The sequence below is a fragment of the Danio rerio genome, chromosome 2 (assembly GCF_049306965.1).
Source record: "Danio rerio strain Tuebingen ecotype United States chromosome 2, GRCz12tu, whole genome shotgun sequence".
Classification (NCBI taxonomy): Eukaryota; Metazoa; Chordata; class Actinopteri; order Cypriniformes; family Danionidae; genus Danio; species Danio rerio.
Genome location: NC_133177.1, coordinates 23354357 through 23381653, shown reverse-complemented (window position 1 = coordinate 23381653; position 27297 = coordinate 23354357). Strand labels below are relative to the sequence as shown.

The 27297-nt window shown below is 34.7% G+C and overlaps 2 protein-coding genes across 4 annotated transcripts in view; one reads left to right on the top strand and one right to left on the bottom strand.

Annotated features, from left to right (window-relative positions):
* Positions 1-27297, bottom strand: part of plppr4a (phospholipid phosphatase related 4a) — a 58083-nt gene that overhangs the window by 29636 nt on the left and 1150 nt on the right. Inside the window, exons 2-3 of one of the 3 annotated variants that reach the window (XM_073924723.1) lie at positions 27069-27195; positions 9444-9656 (exon numbers count right to left, since the gene is read on the bottom strand). In XM_073924723.1, coding sequence (XP_073780824.1) covers positions 9444-9521 — 78 coding nt within the window. In that variant the 5' untranslated portion in view covers positions 9522-9656; positions 27069-27195. Of the gene's footprint in view, positions 1-9443; positions 9831-27068; positions 27196-27297 lie in introns of those variants that run through there. The other 2 variants (XM_073924727.1, XM_005163347.6) reach the window with 2 other exon arrangements.
* The window catches only part of plppr5a (phospholipid phosphatase related 5a), a 59395-nt gene continuing 49997 nt past the window's right edge, over positions 17900-27297 (top strand). Inside the window, exon 1 of the mRNA NM_001128369.1 lies at positions 17900-18103. Coding sequence (NP_001121841.1) covers positions 17900-18103 — 204 coding nt within the window. The remainder of the gene's footprint in view (positions 18104-27297) is intronic.

Genomic DNA, 27297 nt, shown 5'->3' with positions numbered 1-27297 from the left:
AATATCTCAATGAACATGGATCAGCTGGAAGAGTCTTCAGTGTGTGTCTATTGCAGCTCCCAGGAGGACACATATTGCGATGCAAAGTGAAAATGTGGCGTCGTACTGAATAATTACGAAACTTGAGCGGACAGCATGAGGATCAAAGGTGGGGGTAGGGGCGTTAATTACTGTAATCAGCCCCCTTCTAAAAAGAGGAGCGCATCTGCAGAAAAAAGCCCCTGCGGTCTGAACTTCTATTGATGCAACATCCTATAGCAGAGAAACAAAAAAATGTATGGTATTGTAGTGGGTCACTTGAGGTAAAAAATTAAATCTGGTAGTTATTGGGTATTAACACTTTATCCAGTACTAATTTTGCAGTAATTAAAGAAACCCTGTATACTGTAGATTGTACTGACTGGTCGAAGATGAGCTGTCCTTTTATGTTGTTTGCATTAATTATTTTAGAAGAAAGTACTTTTATTTACATATGAATAATATTATTCATTTTTTTTTTCTTCAGCTTAGTCCCTTATTTATCTGGGGTTGCCACAGTGGAATGAACTGCCAACTATTGCGGCATATGTTTTACCCAGAGGATGCACTTCCAGCCACAAACCAGAACTGGGAAACACCCTACACACTCTCGTTTACAAACACACTCATACACTATGGCTAATTTAGTTGATCCAATTTACTTATAGTGCATGTCTTTGAACTGAGGGGGAAACCGGAGCACCCAGAAGAAAACCCACGCAAACATAAACGTTGCCACTTTTAATGTTCAGAATAACTTAAAATTAGTCAAAAAATAGTTAAATTATGTTCCATCGGCATTCATTGTAAAATCTATTTATGTAAAAATAAACTTAATTATCCGGGCCCATGCTTAAATGACAGAATAAGTAAACATAATATACATTCTATTTCTATTTTAATTGACCAATGTGTTTTGCTGACAATGGATAAAATCTTTAGAAAGTAAGTGGCCGCAAAATATGAAGGTTAGTGAGAATATTATATTATATTATATTATATTATATTATATTATATTATATTATATTATATTATATTGGATCCAGAAATTATTCATAGCGCTTCACTTTTTAAACATTTAAAAAAAAATTACAGCCTTATTCCAAAATGGATTAAATTAATTTATTTCCTCAAAATTCTTCACACAATAAAATAAAATATAAAAAAATCGGAAAAATCACACATACATAAGTATTCACAGCCTTTGCCGTGAAGCTCTAAATTGAGCTCAGGTACATTCTGTTTCCACTGATCACTCTTGAGATGTTTCAGCAGCTTAATTGTAGTTCACCTGTGGTAAATATAGTTGATAGGACATGATTTAAAAAAGCATACACCTGTCCCAGGGTTGACAGTGCATGTCAAAGCACAAACCAAGCACGAAGACAAAGGAATTGTCTGTAGCCCTCTAAGACAGGATTGTCTCAAGGCACAAGGCTGGAGAAGGTTACAGAAACATTTCTGCTGCTCTAAAAGTTAAATTGAGCACAGTGGCCTCTCTCATCGATAAGTGGAAGATGTTTGAAACCCCAAGGGGCCTCATGTACTTGGCGTTGTAATCAAACTAAAACATTGCGTACGCACAAAGCTGTAAATGTGCGTATGCAGTAAAACTTCAGATGTATGAAACACTGCATACGCCGAATCACACGCATATTCTTTCTGTACATCACAATGAATGTGAAACTGAGCGCACGTGCACGAGCGGAAAACCTCTTCCTGCCTCCTCCCCCGTATTAATATGCTAATGACTCTACTTTGGCAAAACCCAATGAAAAAGCAATGGCAAAAGCAAGCAAAAAGAGAAACTTTGAACAGAATGTGAATTGGAGGTGCTACTTTTGGAGGTGAACCGGAAAAAAACTGTGTTATTTGCAAGTTTGTCCTCCGGAATTTAATAACAAAAGAAAAAATTGAGTGGGAGAGTTTAGCTGATGCGGTTAACACAGTTGGGTCTGAATATCGCACTGAGTGGATTTAAAAAAGAAATAGTGAGATGTAAAGGTGAAAAATTTTGTAGTGACTTTAACAGCATGAGTGGCATAGCTTTTAGAATGCATGGCAACATGTCTTGACATGTTTGAGCATGAACTCGGTTCGAATCCAGCTTCTGATGAAGACGTTTTCCTTTTTTCCCCCGCTACATATCAGATTTCTATTCTTCATCACGAGGAAGACAAGTAGGAATCATTTATAAGTCTGTGCATCATATATTATTTGCACATTTATTGAATGGAAATGTTTCTGATTCACGTATACAAATTCGTCTTCAGATAGCACCTTTATAGCAGTGTGTTTGCAGTTGATCGCTCCGATTACATTGGGAAAACCGGCGACTGCTGCAAATTGCACTTTAATGTTTGGCTGGTCAACCGCATGGTATGGACACCTTATACCTGCTAGAAATGCGGATGAACCTGTCCCATACAGCTGCCATTACACGGCTCAAAGATACTTTGTAGTGTGCAATTTAACACAATTGCCTCTAGGAGTTGCCAATGGAAATAAAACAAACACACACAAGAAATGAACGTACGCCAGGCATGAAGTTGGCATGGACCAACGCAAATTCTCACGTTCATTTCATTGTTAGTTAATCCAAACGTGAGCTTGAAATCTGCCGTACGCAAAGTTTTTGTGAGTACGCAGCGTTGAAACATGAGGCCCCAGGACTCTTCCTAGAGCAGGCCAGCCATCTAAGCAGAGTGATCGGGAGAGAAGGGCCTTAGTCAGGGAGGTGATCAATAACCCGGTGGTCACTCTGTCTGAGCTCCAGCATTCTTTTGTGAAGAGAGGAGAACCTTGCAGAAGGACAACCATCTGTGCAGCAATCCACCAATCAGGCCTGTATGGTAGAGAGGCCAGACGGAAGCCATGGAATTTGGCATCTGAAGGACTCTCCGACCAGAAGAATTTAAATTCTCTGGTCTAATGAGACTAAAATTGATCTCTTTAGAGTGAATGCCAGGCATTACATTTGGAGAAAACCAGGCACAGCGCATCACCAGGCTAATACCATCCCTACACTGAAGCATGGTGGTGGCAGCATCATGCTGTGGGGATGTTTTTTAGCAGCAGGAACTGGAAAGCTAATCAGGATAAAGGGAAAGAGGAATTCAGCAATGTACAGAGACATCCTGAATGGAAACCTGCTTCAGAGTGCTCTTGACATCAGACTGGGGTGACGGTTCATCTTCCAGCAGGACAATGACCCAAAGCACACCACTGGATGTCATTTATTGCCTTTATTCTGTATATTTTCTAATGTTAAGCATTGAATTGCTAAAACAAAAGTCTTACTCAAGTCTTAAACACTTATATTAAAGTTGGTACAAACTTACAGTGCAATACACAACAAAAATAACTTTTTTATAAATACATTTGTTTATTAAGTCATTAAAACTTGCATCGGTATGCACAATCTATCAGTACCAGAATGGTTAATTAAATTTTTCCAGACTATATTGCATGTTTAATGGTGTTTGGTGTCTTTTTCTATTGTTACATTTTTTATCTGGTTAATTAGCTGGTTATTTTCTGGTTATTTTGACCCCAGTGAAGTTTCATGTCACTACACCTAATAAATCTAAGTATTTCTGAGGTCCTTGTACAACAGCAAAATAACCACATCACACGAAAACACTGACTAAGCAAATCAGTATTGTACGCAAGAGGAATATAATACAAAACACAGATAAATGTTGTCAGTGCTGTCTGCAAGTCTCAATAAAACAGTTTTGCATCTGAAAAAACACTTCTCAATAGAGAAATATTGTAGCCTACTGTTGGTGTTCTTGAAATAGCTTAACGTATATAGTTTTGTGCAACACAGGCTCACTGTACCTGTAAATGCATGCTTCAGCCAAAGTTTAACCAAATAAATACCACAACATGTTGTACTTGGGATGCAGAGCATTTTAGTTTAAGTCCAGTAAAGCACGTTTCCACAAGTAAGATAAAAACTAAATAAAATCAAAAGTTCATAAAAGCACTTTTCACGTTTGCTTGTGAAAACTCTATTGGTTAGGTCTATGGTAGGCTTTTGCCACTATCAAATGTTCTGGTAATTAATTGCAGAAGTTTTTAACGGTATATGATATTATTATGATACTGATGTAAGCTGTAAGAAATATTACTTTAACAAGTATAATAACCAAAAAATAGTCGATGTATTGCATTATATACTGTAAATGTTCAGGGAAAAGGTTTAAATAAATTAAATTTCAAAAGGATGATGAAGTACAATACAGTAGGTAACATTACAATAACATAAAATGCAATTGTTAATGCATTAAAATTCTTAGTTAGAAACAGACATTGTAGTGATATGTTAAAGTTAATTAAAAATATACAACTGTAATTGAGTAGTTACTCAATTTAAGGCTTTTTAAATGCATATCAGACATTTATTCATTCATTTTCAGCTTAGTCCCTTTATTAATCAGGGGTTCCCACAACGGAATGAACTGCCAACTTATCCAGCATATGTTTTACACAGCGGATGTCCTTCCAGCTGCAACCCAGCACTGGGAAACACCCATACACACTTATTCACACACATACACTATGGACAATTTAGGGGATCCTGAAGAAAACCCACATCAGCACAAGGAGTTCATGCAAACTCCACACAGAAATGCCAACTGAGCCGAGGCTCGAATTAGCGACCTTCTTGCTGTGAGGTGACAGCGCTACCCACTGCGCCACCCTGCCGCCCATATCAGACATTAACTAAGAGTTTTACATGATTAATAAATGCTTGTCAATGTATTAATTTTAGTGGAGCGTTACTGTACAGAGTTAACAAACAAAAGGACTATAAATAGTCACAAAATTTTCTATGTTGTACAGTAGGTCGGATTAAAATGTGAAAATGTTTGAAAATAAATCAGTCTTTAAGTATTTGTTGCTGTGATGAACAACAACTGAAATGCAATTTATCCTATATTTAATATAGAATAATAATAATAATAATAATAATCATTATTATTCATGACATTTCCAAATAAAGTAAAAACAGAGCATTTCATTCTAACATTCAAGTTTTTGCCCTTACTATACATAAGCCACATACCTCATGTGGACATTACAGAACTATTTAAACAATGTTTGAGAGCAGTCTATGGCACATCTAAACCATTAAGAATGTATTAATGAAGACTTTTTGAAGGAATATGGGTATTGTACACTGTAAAACCCAACTTTATCAAATGGAATGAGTGTAGTAAATTTAATGAAAGTTAATTCTTCTTATTTGAAAAGAGTTTTGAACTCAGTGTTGAAGGTGATGAGTTAATTAAATAACTCATTACTTTAACGTAAATGGAGTAAGTTCACAGTACTCGTATAGATTAGTTTTTTAACTCAAATGGTTTGTAGCAATCGGTTTCCTCAAACGGTTTGAGTTGTCTGAACTTATTGGGTTTTACAGTACTCAGTTGGTTTGAGTTCTGTTCATTTTTCAGGTTTTACAGTGTTCAAATAGCTTCGTTTACTCAATTGGATTAGGTTCAAAGTACTCATTAGGATTAGTTTTTGAACTTAAATGGTTTTTTGCAATCGATTTCTCCAAATGGTTTGAGTTACCTTAACTTTTTGGCTTTTACAGTGTAGGTATTGTGGTGGATATTAGAGTATTGATCAAACTACATTGTAGAAGATTAGATTGATAACTTACAACTTAAACCATGATCCTATAAACTGATATGGAACTATATGTTTGAAATGATATTTATCAAAAACTGTGAAATAAAATTGTGGGAGGACAAGGAAAACTTTCCAGCCCTCTTGCAGTTAATTTTATAAACTGAAACACAGTAGTGAAACATGGAAATTAATTAGTGAAATCAGTGAAGCATAGCAGAATAAATGACTCTTTTAATTCATTCCCTTCCCAGCTTGGAACAGAAACAAGGTCTCTGCAGCAAAGCAACTCTATAGAAGGCAACCAGGTCACACCTGGGTACATGATATTCATTTCAGTGCAGCCAATGAGCATTGATTCTGTCTGATCTGACAAACAGACGCTATTCTAGGTTAGCCTTTTACAGAACTTTACAACTGGTTTTACATCAGGATGTCTTGATGAAAAATGTGTATGTGTTATAGAATCTTTCACATAAAAAATGACAGAGTGAAATCCTAATGAGTACAATGTACATCAAAGGGTAAAAACACTTTCATTATCTTGTTATATAAATGCTGGGTTGTTTCAATCCACATTGTGCAAAAATAAGGACAGACATTGTTGTCAGATGAAAATTTAAATTTGAAATTATTTTAGATTTTAACCCAATGGTTTCGCTAGTCCATTTTGTTTAACATCTTCTCAAAGAGTATCATTCAAAGATTCATTATTTTTAAAAGCCTACTTTCCAAGAAACTATTCCTCTCTGATTGATCACATAATCCAGTCTGTACTAGTAACTTGTCTTATCTACTGCCAACAATGATTGACAGAAGACAAACAACAATTTCCATGTCTGAATTTCAGATTTAAAGGCTTCATCATTCTACAGCAATACACACTGTGCTTCAGTAACAATGACCTTTTATCAGTTCAAGTCTGAGTTTGAGTCCTCTGATGACACACTGTAAAAACTGAACTACTCTACTTAATTAACCCAAATTTCCATTACAAGCAAGACCTAAGCCGGACATTTCAATTTCCGTCTTTTCCACTATTAAAGTATAGTTCTCTTAAAAAGGAAAATGATCGCAAAACGTAAACTCAAATCAATGACTCCAGGTCTCACATTCTCAACAACTTCACTGAAAATAAAGGATTTTTTTGTAAAATTGATGCAAACAATTTCTATGCGTTGAATAAAAAAAAATTAATCTTGTAATAATTTAGTAAAATCATCCCAAATTGATTGTTTACAACCACTTAACGTAAAAAATAGTAAATTCAAGGAATCATCTTTGAATAATTTTGTTCAGTGTTCTTGGCTGATCTTTGACTCAGCATGACATACTGTATGATGTAAGACACATTCTTAGCGGAAGCTCTGGTCAGAGAACGTAGTTGTATGAGCATAACTAAATGCCAGTAACTAAGTAAAAGTGGAAAACAAGAAGTAAAAAGGTATAAAGGAGAAATTCACTGTAAGAAAATAAGAGCTTCAGTTTTTTGAACAGCTGTATTTGTTTGAACTGGATTACATCCTCATCATCATCATCATCAACATCGTTCAATGTAAAACCCAACAGTCAACTTTATCAAATGAAATGAGTGTAGGTAACTCAAAATTTACTGACAGTTAATTCCACTTATTTGAAAAATAGTTTTGAACTCAGTGTTGAAGGTAATGAGTTAATTAAATACCTCATTACTTCAACTTAAATGGAGTAAGTTCACATTACTCATATACAGTAGATTCGTTTTTTTTTTTAAACTCAAATGACTGATTGCAATCGGTTTCCTCAAACGGTTTGAGTTGCCTGAACTTGTTAAGTTTTACAGCACTAAGCTGGTTTGAGTTCTCTTCATTTACTGTGCACAAATTGCTTCGTTTACTCAAATGGATTAAGTTCACAGTACTCATCATTGGGATTAGTTTTTGAACTTTAATGGTTTGCAATCGGTTTCCTCAAATAGTTTAAGTTACCTTAACTTTTTGGGTTTTACAGTGCTGTTGTGTGTTACGTATGTGTCAAGTCAGAGGTCAGCCAAGTTGTTGACAATGCACATTTGGAAGTCAGTAGTTGGAAGTCAGTGAGTTATTAGAGTTAACTATTTATAAATAATGATGTAAATTATATTGTTTGAATCACCAATAAGCTTGTTATTGTGACTGGCACTTAACTTGATCGGGTTCAGGTCATGCAACAATAACCCATAGCATCTATTCAGGCTACTAAACATAAGCTACAGTATGTAAGAGACTAGGTAAATTGAGACTAGGTAAAAATTCGGTAAATCTTGAACTCAAAGCTATTTTGCTGGATTTGGCAGCTTTGAGTAGAATGTTCTTGTTAAGTATTTACATCCAGATGTCTGGTGTGCTATAATAGTTCATGTTTAATCCACTGGTTCATTTTCTCTATTATTATTTGCCGTCATCATCAGAGGGAAAAAAATCATTTCAATAAATACGATGATTGGTTAGTTTTCCCACTATTATTATAATATGATGATGACTATATGAATAAATTGGTAAAATAAATAATACATAAAGAGTTATGGTTTTTCAAATATCTATAAACGTTTAATTTTATTTTCAAGGAGAAAAACACACAGAAATATGTAAACACATATTATATAAAGCTTGACATCCAAGATAGAACTACCAATTTGGGTGGTCATCCTAGTGAGAGTGTAAGAGATTGATTTTGCAACTTCAGTGGTTGTTATAATAGGAGTTGGAACAAAGAGGGGATAAATGTTTAGTCTTGACAGTAAATGCTTCTGTCAACCTGATGTCCACAATATAAGCCAATTACAGTGTTTGAGGGCAAGCCGAAATATGCTAATTTGTTACAGATGTACAGTACATAGACGAGAAGCAGAAGTTTGCCATTAATTCTACATTATTTGCAGTGCACTTTGATCTGTAAAACTCTACGGAGATTTAGCAATAAATTAAACATTGCATGATGTTAATATTAAAAAAGGCTAATGGGGCACTTTAATAAAAGCTACACATAGCTTACATCTCACAGTAGTTACTTATGCCCTCATTCCTCAATGAATGAACTGTTTAAGCTGAACATAAAACCAATATCTAGTCCATAATCACGCTATTTAATCTGTACCATACAGCAGGATGCTTAATATACTTTAACATCCAGGAAACGGGGAATTCAGCACAGGAGCCTGACATGTAAACAAGACAGATCAAAGACTGCCACCATTATCTCCCATGAAACCAGTGATCAGCACTCATTACTTTCTGATATCTAGGCCACGTCAGATTAGCCTTCATATAATAACCGTTCACATACTAAACCCACTAGATTGACTAGAATTACCTAATTTCCAGATTGTTTCAAGTCCTATAAGCAGTGTGGTTTCTTTTTAAAGCAATAATGTGTTATGGCTATGCTGTCTTGACATTGAAAACTGCATTTCAAAATCATAGAGTGGGCTTTTTGGCAGACAGAATTTCAGACATAAAGCCAATTATTTCTTTATTTATTTGAAAGAAAATGTCTCGACATCTCATGTACCTGTGCATCTCACTTGATAAAGAACAAGTGTAATACATTTAGTCTTTCTCTTCTCTCAAATTGCAAATGCATAAAGTTAAGGAGCAGTCATGCAGAATGAACACTGACTGTGGCTCCAGAGATTGATTTTGAACGTGACCACTGAATGAATGAATGAATGAACGAACGAACGAATGAATGAAGACCAGCATATCCTCAACTCTCTCTATTAATTAAACATAACACACACGAAACGCTCTACAACACCCACTTACCTCCACGAAATAAAAGCAGGGTAGCAAGGTGACGCTGTCTTTGGTCATCTTGCCTTTGAGCCTTTCTTTCGCAGACATGATCAACGGTACGTTCCTTTATAACGCGGTGCGTAAAGAGAGGAACACTAAAGCCCAGCTCGAGCAATTTCTCTCCGTGTGCAGTAATTGCGCTCCTTCAGGCTGTCGTTTTCTCCATCCCCAAGTGCGCTTTTACTGCGGATACAGACACACGGAAAGATGCTGTATCAAACCTGGCCACATCATGACTGAAACCATGACAACACAACCAGCATCCCCCGAGGACGCGACGATGGAGATTTTAACAATGTCCAACACCGATTAATGTTTTATGACAACCTTCAACCTTCTTGTTGGAGGCAATATGCTGACCAGATGACGTCAGAGGTGTGCTAAAAACCCATTTTCACCAGCAGCTCTCTCGCGCGCGCGTGTGTGTGTGAGGTGGGGGCGTTCACGCTCGTTCTCACTATCATGACTGTCAAATGGTTTAAAATTCTCAGAACGGTTGTAGATAAGGCGTTGTTTAGCATAATTGTAAGCATAATTGAAATTATTTGCAAAACAAACAAATAATTTAATCTAGAATATTTAGCGTGCATGTAACATTAATGCACACACACACACACACACACACACACACACACACACACACACACACACACACACACACACACACACACACTTGAAGTGTGCTCATATGGCTTAATTTCTTTTTAATGAAGTAGCTTCATATGTGAACAACAAATGGTTCAGAATTTTAAAAAGTTCAGTGTTGGGAACTCTAATTATCCCACAAATGAATTAAATTAATTTAAGAATTTTTCGATGCTCATTAGGAGTGAACTGAGAAAAAGTAACAATCAAACTTGAATCTGCTTTTCTTTTCAGTAGGCACAGACGCCATCTTGTGGAATGTCCAAGTCATGGCTATAAGACATGCACTGTACAGTACAGTGCTCAGCATAAATGAGTACACCCCCTTTTAAATGATCAATTTCTCAATGAATATAGGCCTAGCGTCTTAGGTGCATTTAAATGTGTTTTATTTTAGTGTTTTATTAAACATTTATATCTATTAAAATAAAAGTTTTGTCAACATCTTTAGGAATAAAAATATAATACATTTAAATTCAAATCAGATAGGCTATTGCAAAGTTAAACTGGCAGCACAATATATCATCACCTTGGAATTATAAGGTTCTATCTGTGTCTGTGTTCTGAATGATTTTGAGATATTGAGCTTCAAAGTTTTTTTTTTTCATTCCATATAGCAAACAGTATGTGTTTAACACTAGTTTTTTTTTTAAATAAAGCTCTTAAAATATAAACAACTTATAAAAATAAAAAACATCCCATAATGTAAATAAGTTGTCATTTAATAAGAATATGTCAATAACTCAATTTTAACAAAAATGTCAGGTAGAAACTTATAATTCTAAGATGACGAAATGTTTTTTTTTTTCTTTAGATTTTTCATGTTTATTACAATTTTATTTGAAATTTTCCCCAACATTTTAATTTGGATAATTTAAGGACTGTGTTCATAAGTTTTTTTGCTAAATTGGTTCCAGTTTTCCATTTCCATTGGTTCCAGACTTTGGTACTGACTTATAGTGTATACACACATATTATAAAGCATTCAATAGAAGATATTATTTAAAAGAGGGTGGCATAGTGGCTCAGTGGTTAGTACTGTTACCTCACAGCAAAAAGGTCGCAGGTTTGAGTCCCGGTAGGACCAGTTGGCATGTTTGTGTGGGGTTTGCATATTTTCCCAGGGTTGGCATGGGTTTACTCCGCGTGCTTCAGTTTCCTCCATAGTTCAAAAACATGCGCTATAGGTGAATTGAATGAACTTATGTCCATAGTGTATGAGTGTGTGTACAGTATGAACGTTTCCCAGGGTTAGCTGGAAGGGTATACGCTACGTAAAACATGGTGGAATAGTTGGTGGTATATTTAGCTGTGGTGACCAATGAAATAGAGACTAAGCAGAAGAAAAATGAATGAATAATTTAAAAGAGAGATATGTGAGTGTACTCATTTACACAAAATATACATTACATATATGCTGAGAACTGTAAGTGGAAAAGTTGTGATTGCAAGTGCTTTATAATGCATCTATACCTTCAACATTTTATTATTAGCATCCTTTATGACAAGTAACATATGCATTTGTTCCTTAGTGGTCCATACTGATGCATTAAATTTAAGTGGTAATATCTAGACATTTTTAAAGGTAATGTACAGTTTACTGTATAGGTGCAAAATGTGTAAAAAATGTTTAAATAAATAGTTTTTTAAACATGAAATAGTGAAGGACATAGACAATGGTGTGATAAATATCAATAGTTGATAAATGGCAACCTAAAGGTGGCCTCAAATACCAGGAAAAAATATATGGATTAAATAAAAAGTATATATATTTACAGTATATAATAACACACATAAAATATATACTACTTTCAGCTTCTTTTTTTTTTTTTTTTTGGAGAGAACCTATACAACAATCTGTTGAAATAATGTTAAAATTTAGAATAGAATAGTTTTAGTTTTCACACACACACACACACACACACACACACACACACACACACGCACACACGCACACACGCACACACGCACACACGCACACACACACACACACACACACACACACACACACACACACACACACACACACACACTACCTGACAAAAGTCTTGTGGTATCAGAAGGGGCTAATATGAAAAGCTTAAGCCTCTAAGCCTCTTTGCTTAGACAAAAGTCTTGTCACTTAACAGAAATAGTGTACGGTATATAAAGTCATGGTGCAGTGGAAAAAGAATGTTGTGTATGACTCCCATGAGCTTGGAGGACTGCATCCATACATCTCTGCAATGACTCAGATAACATATTAATAAAGTCATCTGGAATGGCAAAAAAAAGCATTCCTGCAGGACTTTAGAGTTCATCAAGATTCTTTGGATTCATCTAATCCTGGAGCACCTTGACCCTATTTGCTTTTAGCAACTTTAATGTGGAGGCTGAAGTATGAGAAGGTGTGCTATCCTGCTGAAGAATTTGCCCTCTCCTGTGGTTTGTAATGTAATGAGCAGCACAAATGTCTTGATACCTCAGGCTGTTGATGTTGCCATCCACTTTGCAGATCTCTTGCATGCCCCATACAGAATGTAACCCCAAACCATAGTTTTTCCTTCACCATATTTGACTAATTTCTGTGAGAATCTTGGGTCAGTAAATAACTAATTGGAAAATTCTACCTTCTGCCATTTTTTCAAATGATCAATGAAAAGTCAAAATATTATTTGTTGCTCTTACAATATCTATCTATCTATCTATCTATCTATCTATCTATCTATCTATCTATCTATCTATCTATCTATCTATCTATCTATCTATCTATCTATCTATCTATCTATCTATCTATCTATCTATCTATCTATCTATCTATCTATCTTCAGTGACAGCCTATTTCTTAAGGATCCTGTACTACTGAATACATTTTGGTTTTGACCTAATAAATTATTATTATTTAAAATGAAATAAAATAGAATTCAGTTATTTAAAATATGTAATATTTCGCAAATTACTGTTATTTTTTGTAAAATAACTGCATACGTGGTGAGCATAAGAAACTTTTTAGAAAAACTTTTTAAAAATGTACACATTAATTATAGACATACGTATGTTCTATTTGTCAAAAAGAGTTTAAATAATAGCAAAACATTATGTTCTGTACTACAGCAACTTTATAGATTTCAAAGAGGCACTTTTAAAGAATATGGACATTAATGCAACTTTGGTCCTATTAACTTCTCTAAAATGCTGCTTTGTCTCCCTCTCATGGAGGTCTTCATGTTTACACCACATGTCAGCTATAAGGATATTATCAACAGTGAAATAAATATAGCATTGTAATCCAGTATAATAAGTAGACATGGTAAAACTATTGTATTGCCAATATTTCAGTAATTCCCATACAGCAGGTAAACTAAAAGGGTTAGTTCGCCTAAAAATGAAAATTAACTCTAAAAATTATTTTGTTGCACTCAATGAGCTTCTTCTGTTGAACACACAATATATTTTAAAGAACGCTGGTTTTTGGGATCCATCAAGTTCCATAACAGGAAAAAATACTATGCAATCTATGGCACTATCAACCAGCATTTTTCATAATATCTTTTTTTTTGTGTTCAGCTGAAGAAAGAAGCTCAAGTAGATTTTAATTAAGTGAAGGGAGTGTGGCTGAATTTTCATTTTTGAATGAACCAAAACTTAAAGGCAATTTATAATGTCACAAATCATGTTAAAGTCTTTATTAGTCCACTTCATGAAGTGAAATGCACTTAGAATGATTGTGTGGATTTCCTTAAGCTTAAGTGTTTATCAAAGTCTACAAGCGTTTGTCTAAAAGCAAGTGGAACATTTGTGTCATTGATTGGTATTGTGTCAACACCTTCGACCTGTTGATTTTGACTGAGTGTGCGAGTCTACTGCACACACACAGACACACAGATTGACCTTTTTAATGCATGGTCAGGCACACTAGCCAATGAAACTGCTGTATTTGAGACTATTTTTCATATATGATGCAATAATACACTTGGATAAACACATCACATACCGAGAGCTTATTTGGAATGGGAAGGTTATTGTAAAGATGTGCAAACATGAGACATTATATCACCTTGCAGAAACACTGACACTTCAACCTGCATGTATACAGTATATCAGGGGTATCCAAACTCAGTCCTGGAGGGCCGGCGTCCTGCAGATTTTAGCTCCAACTTGCTTCAATACACCTGCAAGGATGTTTCTAGAATGCCTATACAGGGGTGCCCAAACTCGTTCCTGGAGGGCCAGTGTCCTGCAAAGTTTGGTTCCAACCCCAATCAGACATACCTGGGCTAGCTAATAAAGCTTTTACTAGGCTTTCTTGAAACATCCGTGCAGGTGTGTTGAGGCAAGTTGGAGCTAAAATCTGCAGGACGCTGGCCCTCCAGGACTGAGTTTGGACACCCCTGGCCTAGTAAGAGCTTGATTAGCTAGCCCAGGTGTGTCTGATTGGGGTTGGAACTAAACTTTGCAGGACACCCACCCTCCATCACCAAATCTGGACATCCCTGCAGTATATGTACTAAAAAAAACATGTTCAGCATTGCCCACCGTGCGTGCCTGTCAGCATGCTTTAATCTCTGTCCTCAGCTGCCTCAGACAACAGACAGTCATAAAGGAAGCAGATCTTACGTAACATATGTGAGAAATACTACAGTAAGAACTTTAACAATGAGTGTACAAAATAAACCTGATTTAGCGTCCACAAACCGGGATTGAAGCGTCTTCTTTTATAATTGTACTGACACGCAGATGGGGTGATGAAGTAAAGCTTAAATACATTGCTGAAATTTATTACAAACATGCACTGTTTTATAATATTTTAAACTTGTAAAACTCACTCGATCACATTTTATGACGACTGATAATCCTAGCAAACTGAACAGACCTTTTAATCCTGGTTGCTTTAATTCTGTCTTGTTGATATGCTCATACACGTTACTACGGAGAAATATTAATACGCAGATGTCAATCAAATCGTTGAGCGCGGGAACCACACTCCTACGTCAAGTTGTGGTCGATCTGAAAACCGCTCCAATTGGTCTACTGTTTTTATGTTGTTCAATTAAAAAAAAAAAAGGACTGGGTGTGTTTATATCACCCAAATATGGCGGTCTATACACTATACACATGTCTGTCTAAACAGCTTGAAAAGTAGATTTTTCACCTTAGGTGCCCTTTAAAGGGAAAAAAAGGGAAAGCCAAAAATGAAACCTCTCTCATCTTTTACTTATCCTTGGCTTTGTTCCAAGCTGACTTGAGTTTTTTTATTTAAGTTTTTTTTTCTGTTGAACACAACTGAAGATATTTTGAAAAATGTTAGATCCCTGTTATCCACTGACTTCCATGGGAAAAATAAATACTATTACTGGCAGTTACTAATATGTCAATGTTGAGTAAATGATGACAGAACTTTCATTTTTTTAATTTCAATTTTCATCAACAGACAAATTTCAAATTATCAGGCGCAATTGTCACACAACCTCATGAACCTTGTACAAGCAAGTGCGGTTCAACATCAATCTGACATGACGAACACTGTTTCAATTCAAAGTATTTATACACAGCTTCCAAATGTGTCTTTCAATGTATGAGCAATTAAAGATTAAATTGATGAATCCTTCATGGTCTAAAATATCTCAAGATTCATTGTATACTAATTTGGACAGGATATTTTTTAATGAGTAAAATCCAGATTACACCTTAAAGTGTGCATTGTTTTGATATGAGTTCAATGATATGTGATAATTACATGTTAAAAATACAAACAACACGTTAAACTTGAGGCATATCTTACTAAGATGGATTTTATAGACCGACAATTGTTTATATGTATTTTTAACTTGTAAATAAATTGACAATACTGTTTTAAAGGCACTGTCCATCCAAAATCTGTCATAATTTGCTCACACTTTACTTGTTACAAACCTGTTTCACTTACACAAAAGAAGATATTTGAAGCAAGCTGGAAAGTATGTGTTTTTCTTCCCATGGAATTCAATAGTTTCAGGTCTTCCACTTTCTTCAAAATATCTTCTTTTGTGTTCAACAGAATAAAGAAACATACAGGTTTGAAACCAACTGAGAGTAAGTAAACAGGAAGTAAATTAAAATTATATCTCTTTCTCTATCTAGCTCTCCCTTGGGCAAACTATCCCAATATAAATTTTACTGCTGCTTAATTGGAGATGAGATCAGTCCTCTGTAGGCAAGACCATCTCATTGCACAACACTCGGTTCAGACTTTGTGCACTTTAAAGCACTTGTCATTACTTCTGAATTGAGATGGAGCTTGTCTAAATTAATGGAACGTTAGTCAAACTGAATAAATAAATCAATCAATCAATCAATCAATCAATCCATCAATCAATCAATCAATCCAACTATCCCCCAGCAGTGGTTTCCATAATTTTGGGCTTTTTTTTTAATTCACACCAAGCTACATTCAAGTGGTAAAAGCCGATAATGTTTATTATTTGATGCTATAAATGGGAGTGTCATCAGAGGGTTGTTTATTCCTCTGAATGATTGGTCACTTTTCCAATATAAGGAAGAACAGCTCTTTTTGCTTAACCTTTCCATTTTGTGCCAATCTGGGCCAGTCAGCGTGTGGTGCATGTGAAAGTTCAGGCAGCAGACTTGTTGCCTCAGTGACTCTGCATGCTGCATTTGTGCACAAAGGCACATCTTAAAGTAAATTTCAGGTGGGTGCAGATAATACAGCATAACAATTTAATCATGTGCAACTAAATAGAGTGCTTTAGTGATAACACAGTGAATGAATATTTGATTGGTACAGTAACGTCTCTCAAGTGATGATGGGAAAAAATGGAAAACATTTGTCAAAAACATGCATACACACAAAAATGACGTTTATCGCTTGTTCATACTACTTATTTAAAATAATGAAACAACAATTCTTGAGTTTTTTGGTAGACAACTTAATTGTTTTATATTCAATTCATGTAATTTTGTAAAAAACTACTAAGTTAACAACATTTGTGTGAAACATATCATTTTTTTACAGTGTATGCACAAATTGACACCCAAGTAGTGTGCTGGATATGGGCCAGTTTATTAATACAGTATCAGATATGCTGTAATAAATGTTTTATTCATTGTTTGTTTAAGTTTTATTAACATTGACTATTGGAACCATATTGTAAACTATTACCATTTTGAACCATATAGTTTATGAATAAACTTAAGACTAACATAATAAAATAATAGTAAAATAAAATAGTAAACTGCATAATAAATATATAACTTCCATTTTGATTTCATTGGGACTTTACTGAAAAGTCTTACTCATTCTGACGCTGTACTTTCACAAGAGGGCAGCAGTGCACAGTTTCTACCTCATTCATCTTCAAAATACCCTGAAGTCCTCACTTTGTGCATGTCTTTACTATACACAAAATCTAAGGAGTTCATTTGTTCAATTACTTTTAAGATATATGTATAAGACTATTCTAATTATGAACTAATAGAGATCACAAAGATCCACGGATACAACAAAAATCTATAATATATTGAGATAAAGCAGTTGAAGTGCATGTTCACAGGCATCCGATCATGACTTATTAAAGTGTGGCACGCCTACAGCGCGTGCGGCTGCCCAGCCTGAGCTCCTCTAACCCAATTCCTCCTCAGACTCCAGCGCACTTCACAGCGCTCTGTCAGCGACACAATGCGCTTCTATCCCTGCAGGATTTTATGACATGTCATGGTGGAATAAGAGGAAATCATGCCAAAACTACCATAGGAACCGGAGGCCTTTCGTTTATTTCCCGGGATCCGTTTGAGCCTCATCGACAATGCTTTACTTTCAGCTGGTGATCATGGCAGGGACTGTCATGCTGGCTTACTACTTTGAGTACACCGATACTTTCAACGTGCACGTCCAGGGATTTTTCTGTCATGATAATGCCTATACGAAGCCCTATCTGGGACCAGAGGAGTCCAGTGCGATCCCACCGGCTATCCTTTACGCGGTGGTCGCAGGGGTCCCGGCACTTGTGGTGAGTGAACCTGGAGTTTACTACATCACGATTTATGAAGCCTATTGACTGTATAGCGCAATCGTAATCAGTTTTAAACTGTATAATTATTGTTGTTGTTTTTTTAATCTGTTGGATGGAGCTTTATTATAACAAGTCAGTCTGCAAAGTTAAGATAATATTTTAAATACATAATTACACGCATAGAAGAACGTGGCATATTAAATGGATGTACAGATAGTTATTTATGTTTAAATATAAGTCCAAATTAATGCTTGATTCCTATACTCCAACCATATTTGATTATGGATATAAACTGCAAGTTGATTCTGTGGCAATATTGTGACTACAGTAAAAAAAATGGTTCAGATATAAAAATAAGTTTAGTAAAATAATGATGATGATGATGATGATGATGATGATAACCATCATTATTAATTAAGATTGTTGCTATTGTTGTCATTGTGATAAAAATCAAATAAAAAGTATGTAAATAAACTGAAATAAACTGTTTTGACCAATATTCAAGTAAATGCAGTATCATAAAAATTCATTCATTCATTCATTCATTCATTCATTCATTCATTCATTCATTCATTCATTCATTCATTCATTTTTCAGACCCCAAACAAACTGTTCAGTAGTGTGCAATCCCTCAGTTTTTCTTTATTTCTTAAAAATAAGATAAAAACAAAAACAGGAAACAGTATTTAAAACTCAGTGACTATATATACTGTACACTCTCAGAAAAATGCACAATGTTGTACCAAAGAAGGTACAAACCCTTATCACTGGGGCAGTACCTTTTTATGGAACAGAATTGAATTAAGACAAAGAAACAAATTTGTACCATTGCAGTTTGCATCTTTAAGGACATGATTTGTACCACAAAAAACCAAAAATGTACTTTTGGTTTTTAAAACCTGCAGATACAATATTGCATCTTCATCAAAGGTAAAAATCTGATCCATGAAGGTACCACTACAGTGACAAGATACTTTGTACCTTAACAGTGTCAAATGTGTTCCTTTAAGAACTATTTAAAGGCATTTTGCTATATCCAAAATTGTCGATTTATTTTCAGTAAATATAAAACATCTAATACATTTGTTAAACAATCTTTTTTAAAGCTTCTTTTTTGTGTAAATGCACCTTTTCAATTTACAATAAGGAAAAAATTACTTTAACATAAGTCAAAAGATCTATTTTTTTGCTAAACATTTCACACTTTTCACAAAAATGTTACAGAAATACATTCTTCCATGTACAAAAAAAAAAAAATTCTCCAATTTTCACACAATACCTTAGTATTCACTTAAAAGTTAATGTAATTTACTTATATTAAAATAGAAATATAATTAGGCAAAAGTATTGTAATGAGATAGGCACAACTTTTGATTAGCTTTACAATGCTAAAATGTCTGCATGAACACTTTGCATATGCGGGAGTTTTTCCAGCTCACATGCGTAGTGGAAAGCAAATTAATGGTGAATTTCAATAATGAGAATGTATGCTTACCAAATGTTTCTTGAAAATGCCTTAAATGTTTAGTTTACAATACCTATAATTTTATGTTTTACTAGTTGTTTTGAATTATAGAACTTAATAATTAATGTTTATGAGTTTCTTTAAACATATACTTTTGATTGATGATTCATGTTTTAATATGAACATTATTCATAAATCATTTCTAATAATATTTATCTTCATAGTAATAAAGAAGGAGTTGTCCAACACTTATGTACCCTTTTTTATGAGAACAGTTGTGTATCTCCATTTCATTGTACCATAAAAGGTACAGAACAGTACCATAAAAGGTCTTTTCTGTACAATATAAGGTCTCATTTTTACATAGGTACAATACTGTTCCTTAAAGAAGATTATTTGTACCACTGTGTACATTTTAAATAAGAGAGTAGAATAAAACATTAGATTTGTAATTAATCCTTTAATTGATCTTTTTCATTCATTCATTTTCTTGTTGGCTTACTTCCTTTATTAATCCGGGGTTGCCACAGGGGAATGAACCGCCAACTTATCCAGCAAGTTTTTTTACGCAGCGGATGCCCTTCCAGCCGGAACTCACCTCTGGGAAACATCCACACACACATTCACACACACACACACACACTCATACACTACGGACAATTTAGCCTACCCAATTCACCTGTACTGCATGTCTTTGGACTGTGGGGAAAATCGGAGCACCCAGAGGAAACCCACGCGAACACAGGAAGAACATGCAAACTCCACACAGAAACGCCAACTGAGCAGAGGCTCGAACCAGCGACCTTCTTGCATTGAGGCGACATCACTACCTACTGCGCCACTGCTTCGCCCTAATTGATCTTTTTAACTTAGCAAAGTTTGTTACATTGTTGAGCTCTAGTACGATTACATTGTCTTAAAAGGATACTTAAGCCAAAGTATTCATCTTCTCTCCGCTTGGTCTCAATACTATTTACAATGAACAACTGAGACCTACAGTATGAACTGAAAAGCTGGCATCTGCAGGGGACCATTGTTTAAAGTTTGCTATAGCTGGCCACAATGTATACAAGAATCAGTCAATGGGACGTAATATTTTGAAGCAAGCATTAATGCAGGCTAAACAAGTGGTGACAGAACACCTTTAATTACCTTTAATTAGAAACCCACCACCACATCCCGAATAACCTTCTATAACTTTTTCCGTCATCATTATATTTTACAGGAAAGCCTAAATGCTTTCATACATGTGATTTGAAGGACGCGAAAGGTGATCTCTCTGTTTAAAGTTTGCTAAAGCTGGCCACAATGTATACTAGAATCAGTCTATTGGACGTAACATTTTGACTCTGGACCTGAGCTTTGTCTGCCTACAGTATATTAAAAGAGAATTTATGATGAGCAAGATATTGGCATCTCTGAAGATCAATTAAAGTGCACAAGGATCACCTTAGAGCCTGCTCTTGCCTCTCATAAGAATTTCTGTGGATTTGTTCAATTGATCTGAAAACACTCTGCGTGGCCCTTATATTAAGGCCACACAAATTCACCCCCCAACTGACTATTATTATCACCCATTTGCTGAAAGAAGCGCTTTTGAGCCAAGTGAGGAGTGAAAACTTCGATCTGGTCTCAGGTGTGCTCTGCCATGGGCAGTAAAGGTCAGATATCAGCCCGATGGGTGCTTAAAGTGCAAGGCTTGTACAGTGTTAGTTTCAGATATTGCTGACTGAACTCGGGCATTGGTGACAAGCCTGCTGATTTACAGTAAAGAGTTTTAAAAGGTTAGTTCATTCCAAAAATGAAATTTCTATTAATATTATTTTGCCTCCAGTCGTTAAACCCCCCTGAGACCTTCAGTTATTTTCTGAATCTTTGTCAAAACATTCCATGTAGTGTTGCAATTGATCACAAATCTCACTGTTCAGATCACATCATGATTTTTTATTCACGGATCGGATCATTTTTCCGATCAGCCAAAAGGGGAGGAGACAAATGTGATTTGCTTTTCATCTATTACAAAAACAGCACTGCAAGACATTTTTGGTTTTAACTACTAGAACTTAGAACCTGTAGTTTTATTAAAAATAAAATGATGAAATAATCAGCTGAATTTACTGTTACTACTGATAACGCGAAGTGTATAAATCTAACAATATAATTTGTACAATTCATATTTATTTTTAGTCTCATTTTTAATAAATGAGTCAGGTATTCACTTATAAATATTCATGTTTCATAGCTAGATGTGTCATTTTTGAAGAATTATTCAGTGGCAAATTGTTGATGGTTGTCACCACTTTTTGGTTAAATAATGTAATTGCTGCCTACAACTTTCATTTTTGAGTATATGACGGGGATTTTAATCTTTACCAGAAACATCAGTGGTTTTAATCTAAACTATAAACTGTTATCCCAGTACTTGCGTGCTATTTGACTGTTTGTAACTTCATAACTAACTCAAAAGACTAAAGACTCAATCCCTTTCTTGATTTTTGCATTTTTCAAACACAGATTTGAATGCAGCGATTCAAAGAATTAATAAATATATGCAAATAACCATCATTTATAATTTATGTTGCGTGGGTGTTAAGATCCAGATCTTTTGATGATTAATCGTGCAGCTTTAACTGATTGCATTAATGCAGGGTGAACAAGTAGTGACAGAAAACACCTTTAATAACCCAAGACACCCACCCCCACATCCTGAATAACCTACCACAACTTCTTTTGTCATAATTATATTTTACAGGAAAGCCTAAATGCTTTCATAGATGTGATTTAAAGGATGTGAGAGGCGACCTCTCTGCGATCGTTACACATTTAGGAATAAATATACAAAAATAAAAGTGTTGATTCCGCGGGTCACTTGTAATTGGAACCGTGGGTTGTGATGCGTATGAATCACAGATCAACTCTGATTTGTTACCCCTAATTCCACATGACTTCAGTGGTTTAACTGTAATCATATAAAACTCTAATAACACTTTTGTCCACCAAAACTTTAAAACAACTTTGATTGAACTTATTACTGTTAAGGTCAGTGCCATATTGTCTGTGCTTTTTGAAATGCCTTTAATTATATGCATGTGTTGTGAGTATTTTCATGCAAGTGTTTAAAACTCCATCAAAAACTAATAACAATCTATAAACTTTTTCATGCATAACAACATATAAATACAATCAAGAAAAAAATATAATACATTTTTGGTGAACAAAAGTGTTCTTGGAGCTTTGTATGATTACAATTAAACCACATAAACTTAAACACAATTCATAACTTTGTTTTAAGGGCTAATTTGTATGAATTCATACAATCTCATTTGTACAATTTAGTTCGATTTGCTTATCCCCCAAATTGGGTGCTATTCCTCCTTTTCGAAATCGAATTATTATCGAATTATTGAATTAAATGATCGAATCATTTTTGTACCACTGAACTCGAAAATTTTACAAATTAGCCACTAAACTGCAAAATGTAAACTTTGTCAGTATAAACTTTGTCAATAAAAAAAACTTTTTGTGGTCCCCTGACACTTTTTCATTATGGTCTGTGCTATTTGCAGTGCATATCTGTATTTGCATGTGTTGTGAGTGTTTTCATGCATAACAATCTATAAATACAATCAAGAAAAAGATACAATTGAAATAGTGTTTTATCATTTTCCGAGTCTAACAGTACTCGGGTACAGTAACTAAATGATAAAAATAAAAATAATAAGAGTTAAGGTCATAAATAGTACCATTTATTAAATACCTGAGCTCTTTTAAAATCATTATACAATCAAAGGGCATCAAAAACACATGATGATAAATTCTAAAGATAAATGAGCATTACATATCTTGCAATGTGTCTAATGTGAATGATCACATTGCAATATCCATGCTGAAACAATATATTGTGCAGCCCTGTTTTACTACAAAGATCTTGGTTAGTGTAGCAGAACCAGGTCACTTAGTTATTGCCATGCTTACCGCACAATACAATTAGTTTTATTGTTTGTTGTAAAGTCATGGTCAAATTTACAGGGGTTAACAAATATACAGTAACTTATCTTGGCGTATGTACTGCCAGATATATACTGTATAGATAAGTGGTATTTTAGACATCAAGCATTCGATTTTATAAAGAAGCTTCGTCTACAGCATGATGTAGTGGTTATGATATGAGCTTTATAAACACATATACGTACAGTATAAGCTGACCTGCTAAAGCCACCATCATTTGTTAGCGTGATTTCACTTGTGTACTTATCCAGCTTTAAATTACACACCGATTTTCATCCTAATTTACCTGTTAGTGTTGAGGAATCTTGAGCAAACTGAATGGATTCATCACTGTAGTTACACTGACTGACCTTTGGCAATTGTTCCAGACTGTGAAACTTGCCAGACAGAGAATTTTTACCTGTTATTATATGGTTCACCACACACTGCTGTCCCTAATTTCAGTGTGACCACCTTCTAAAAAAAACATTTTCCTAGTCTTGAACTGCCCTTGAGGCTTTTTAAATTCATAGTCCAAACTCAAGTATGATTCCCTCTGACTCCACAATTCATTTGGAAACAAGCAGCAATGAGAAATGTATTATATTATGATTGTAACCTGAAGAATGAAAAGACAAAATTACACATTATGTAAAAGTATAATTAGACCAAATAGTTTTTTTATACTAATTGTTAACGGTCTCAAATTGTAAGAACTCAATTCTACAGGCCCTCAAATACTGTATAAAATTTTGTTAAAATATAAAGGACTCACTAGAAACTCCCAGACAGATTGTACAGTACTGTAGTTTAGCCAAACAGACTTCTGTCATCATTGACTCACTTTTTTACTTCTTCCAAACCTGCTTGTTTTGTTTATTTTCCCAACTAAACATAAACAATACATTTTGAAAAAATACTTTTATAGTATAAATTGTTCCTGTGGTAATCAACAGTACGTGAATAATAATGCATTAATATGTAAATTAAACTTCACTTTATTATGAATTACTGAGTTAAGGCATGCACTAATCATTAACTTTAACAACAACATGAGAGTTCATGTGTGAATAACGGCTACCTTAATTAATTGTTAGTATATGCTTGTTTGTTAATTAATGTATTAAGAACCACATTCGTTTATGCTTAATTTAACCATCGTGAACTCATAACCGATAAATGTATAATTACATCATAACTTTACTTGAAGGGGCAAATCCTCATTACCCGTTCTTAACTACTTATAAACTTCTTATGCAAGTCCATCTAGTGTGTTTACATTAAATAACAATTGAAAAGAGTTCTATAAACATCAACAGTTTAAACACAGGAGTTCATGAGTAGTTGAGAATGAGTTAATGGTGATGTGCCCCTCTAAGTAAAGTCATGATATAAATATACATTAACAGCTCATGAGTTCATGTTAGTTTCATTTAATAATTCTGACTTCAACTTAGGGCTGTGCAATTAATCGAAAATCCAGTTTCAATTTAAATTTGGCTTCTAACGATTGTGAAAAACCATTATTCGAGATAAACGATTATTGCATCATATCCCTTTCCAGTTGTACACATTTGTTGCTCTGCAAAGCTCAGCTTCACGTGAAAAAGACTAAAAGCATGCACTCTAATGTAACGTTTGCAGCACAGGATTCATGTTTTCAAAAGCGCGAACGAGACTGCATGCTTCTGTGTGTGTGTGGTCAGCATTCGCACACTGAGACGAGTAGAGCACACACATCTAAAGTCATCTTAACGTGAGCGCTTTAATGGTCAAATAGGTGTCAAAGCGCGACGTTTAGTGATTATTTATATTAACCCTCATTTGTGTAATAAACAAACGAGTTGAGAGTCAAAAGACACGTGAAAGAGAAACCATTATAGGAACAGCGTGCAATATTCCTGCTGCCGCCTGTTTTCATTATTATTAATCAAACAACAAAAGGAGAAAATCCCTCACTGCTCTGGACTGAAGGACTTCTGTAGCTAAAGTGTTTTCTGACAGTGAAGATGCTTAAAGCAGTTTGTTTCATATTTTTATTCTATTTTTCTATTTATATTATTATACTTTTTTCAACTCATTTCTAAGCATAATACTTTTAATAACTCATTTATAATAACTGACTTCTTTTGTCTTTGCCATAATGACAGCACAATATTTTAATAGATATTTTTCAAAAAACAAGCATTAAGATTCAAAGTGTGATTCAGAGGCTTAATTAGGGAAATTAGGCAAGTCTTAACAGTAGTTTCTTCTGCAGACAATCAAAAAAAATTGCTTGAGGGGGCTAATAATATTGACTTTAAAATAGGTTTCAAAATATTTAAACATGCTTTTATTCTATTCAAAATAAAACAAATAAGCCTTTTCTTCAGAAATAAAAATATTAGAGGAAATACTGGTTAAATTCCTTGCTCTGTTAAACATCATTTGGAAAACATTTACTTAAAAACAAATTTCACACAAATTTTGACTTCAAGTAATAATCGTTTTGAATAATTGTGATTAAAATTTTGACCAAAGTAATCGTGATTATGATATTTCCCAAAATCGAGCAGTCCCAACTTCTTGTATAGCCCATATTTGACAATTAGTGGAACTGTCTCACTCATGAGGCTGGGCTGTTTGACATTTATGGGCCAAGATGACATGATGTCTATTAGAAGTGAAAAGTGAGTCATGGCAATGCACGTTAACAGTCGTGGAAAGCATTTGTTCACAAATATGAATTTTTCAAATATTCTCCTTTTTACAAGAAATATCAGATCATATTTAGGTTTAAAAATAAAAACCTTTTAGTTTGTATATTGCAGAATTTGCTAATGTATGAATTTGTTTTACAATGTTTGAAAGGAATGTCATGAAAGTGGAGGAAACAAAAACAACAACTATGTCATTCTGTAAGATGCGTCTTAGAGAAAGAATCAACCGCTGCACATAATTCATATGAAGCTTCTAAGTTTTCAACTCAAAGTGTATATGTTTAATAAATGCGGAGTGTCTGAGCTTGCTGTACAGATATAATCAATAAAGAGCAGAGATTTAGACTGCAGTTCTAACAAGTGATGTCAGAGTGATATATCCTCTCAAGTTCCCACTTCAAAAGCTTACTCAGCCGTGCTAATATTGAGATATCACTGCTGTTGTAACCTGAAGTTTGCTGCACTGCTGAGTTATCACACAAGTTCACAAGTTCGCCTGTCACCTGCTGCGTTTTTTCAAATCAGTAGCAGTATTGGATTAAGGGAGCAGGCTCTAATGCAGTTAATTCTAACTGACACAAAACTTAATTACAGATAAATCCACCTTCATCATCAGGAATTGTATAAAAATTGCTGTAGGCAGTGCTCAAATTGAGGAGAAATAGCCAACATAAGCTCATTCTTAAAACGTAGCCCTATATACATTTCTGGAGATCACGAATTATGTAACCAGAGCTACGTATGGCTGCATCATGTCTTTAAAACGAACGCTACGGGGCAGTATGTTGCCATACTTTTTCGCGCTTACCTCCAAATAGATAGCTTTCCTTCTTTTAACAGTTTGTCTAGTTAGCTTCATATGTACGTCAGCAGACTTGAGATGCAGAGCGGAGTTGACAGCGATGGCTGGTTTCAAGTATGGAGAAGAACGGTTCCTGAAACACAACATAAACAAAAGCCAAAAAATAAAATAAACAATTAAGTAACGGGGTGAGAATGTGGTAAAATATGAAAACATGGTAAAAATCAGGGGGCTT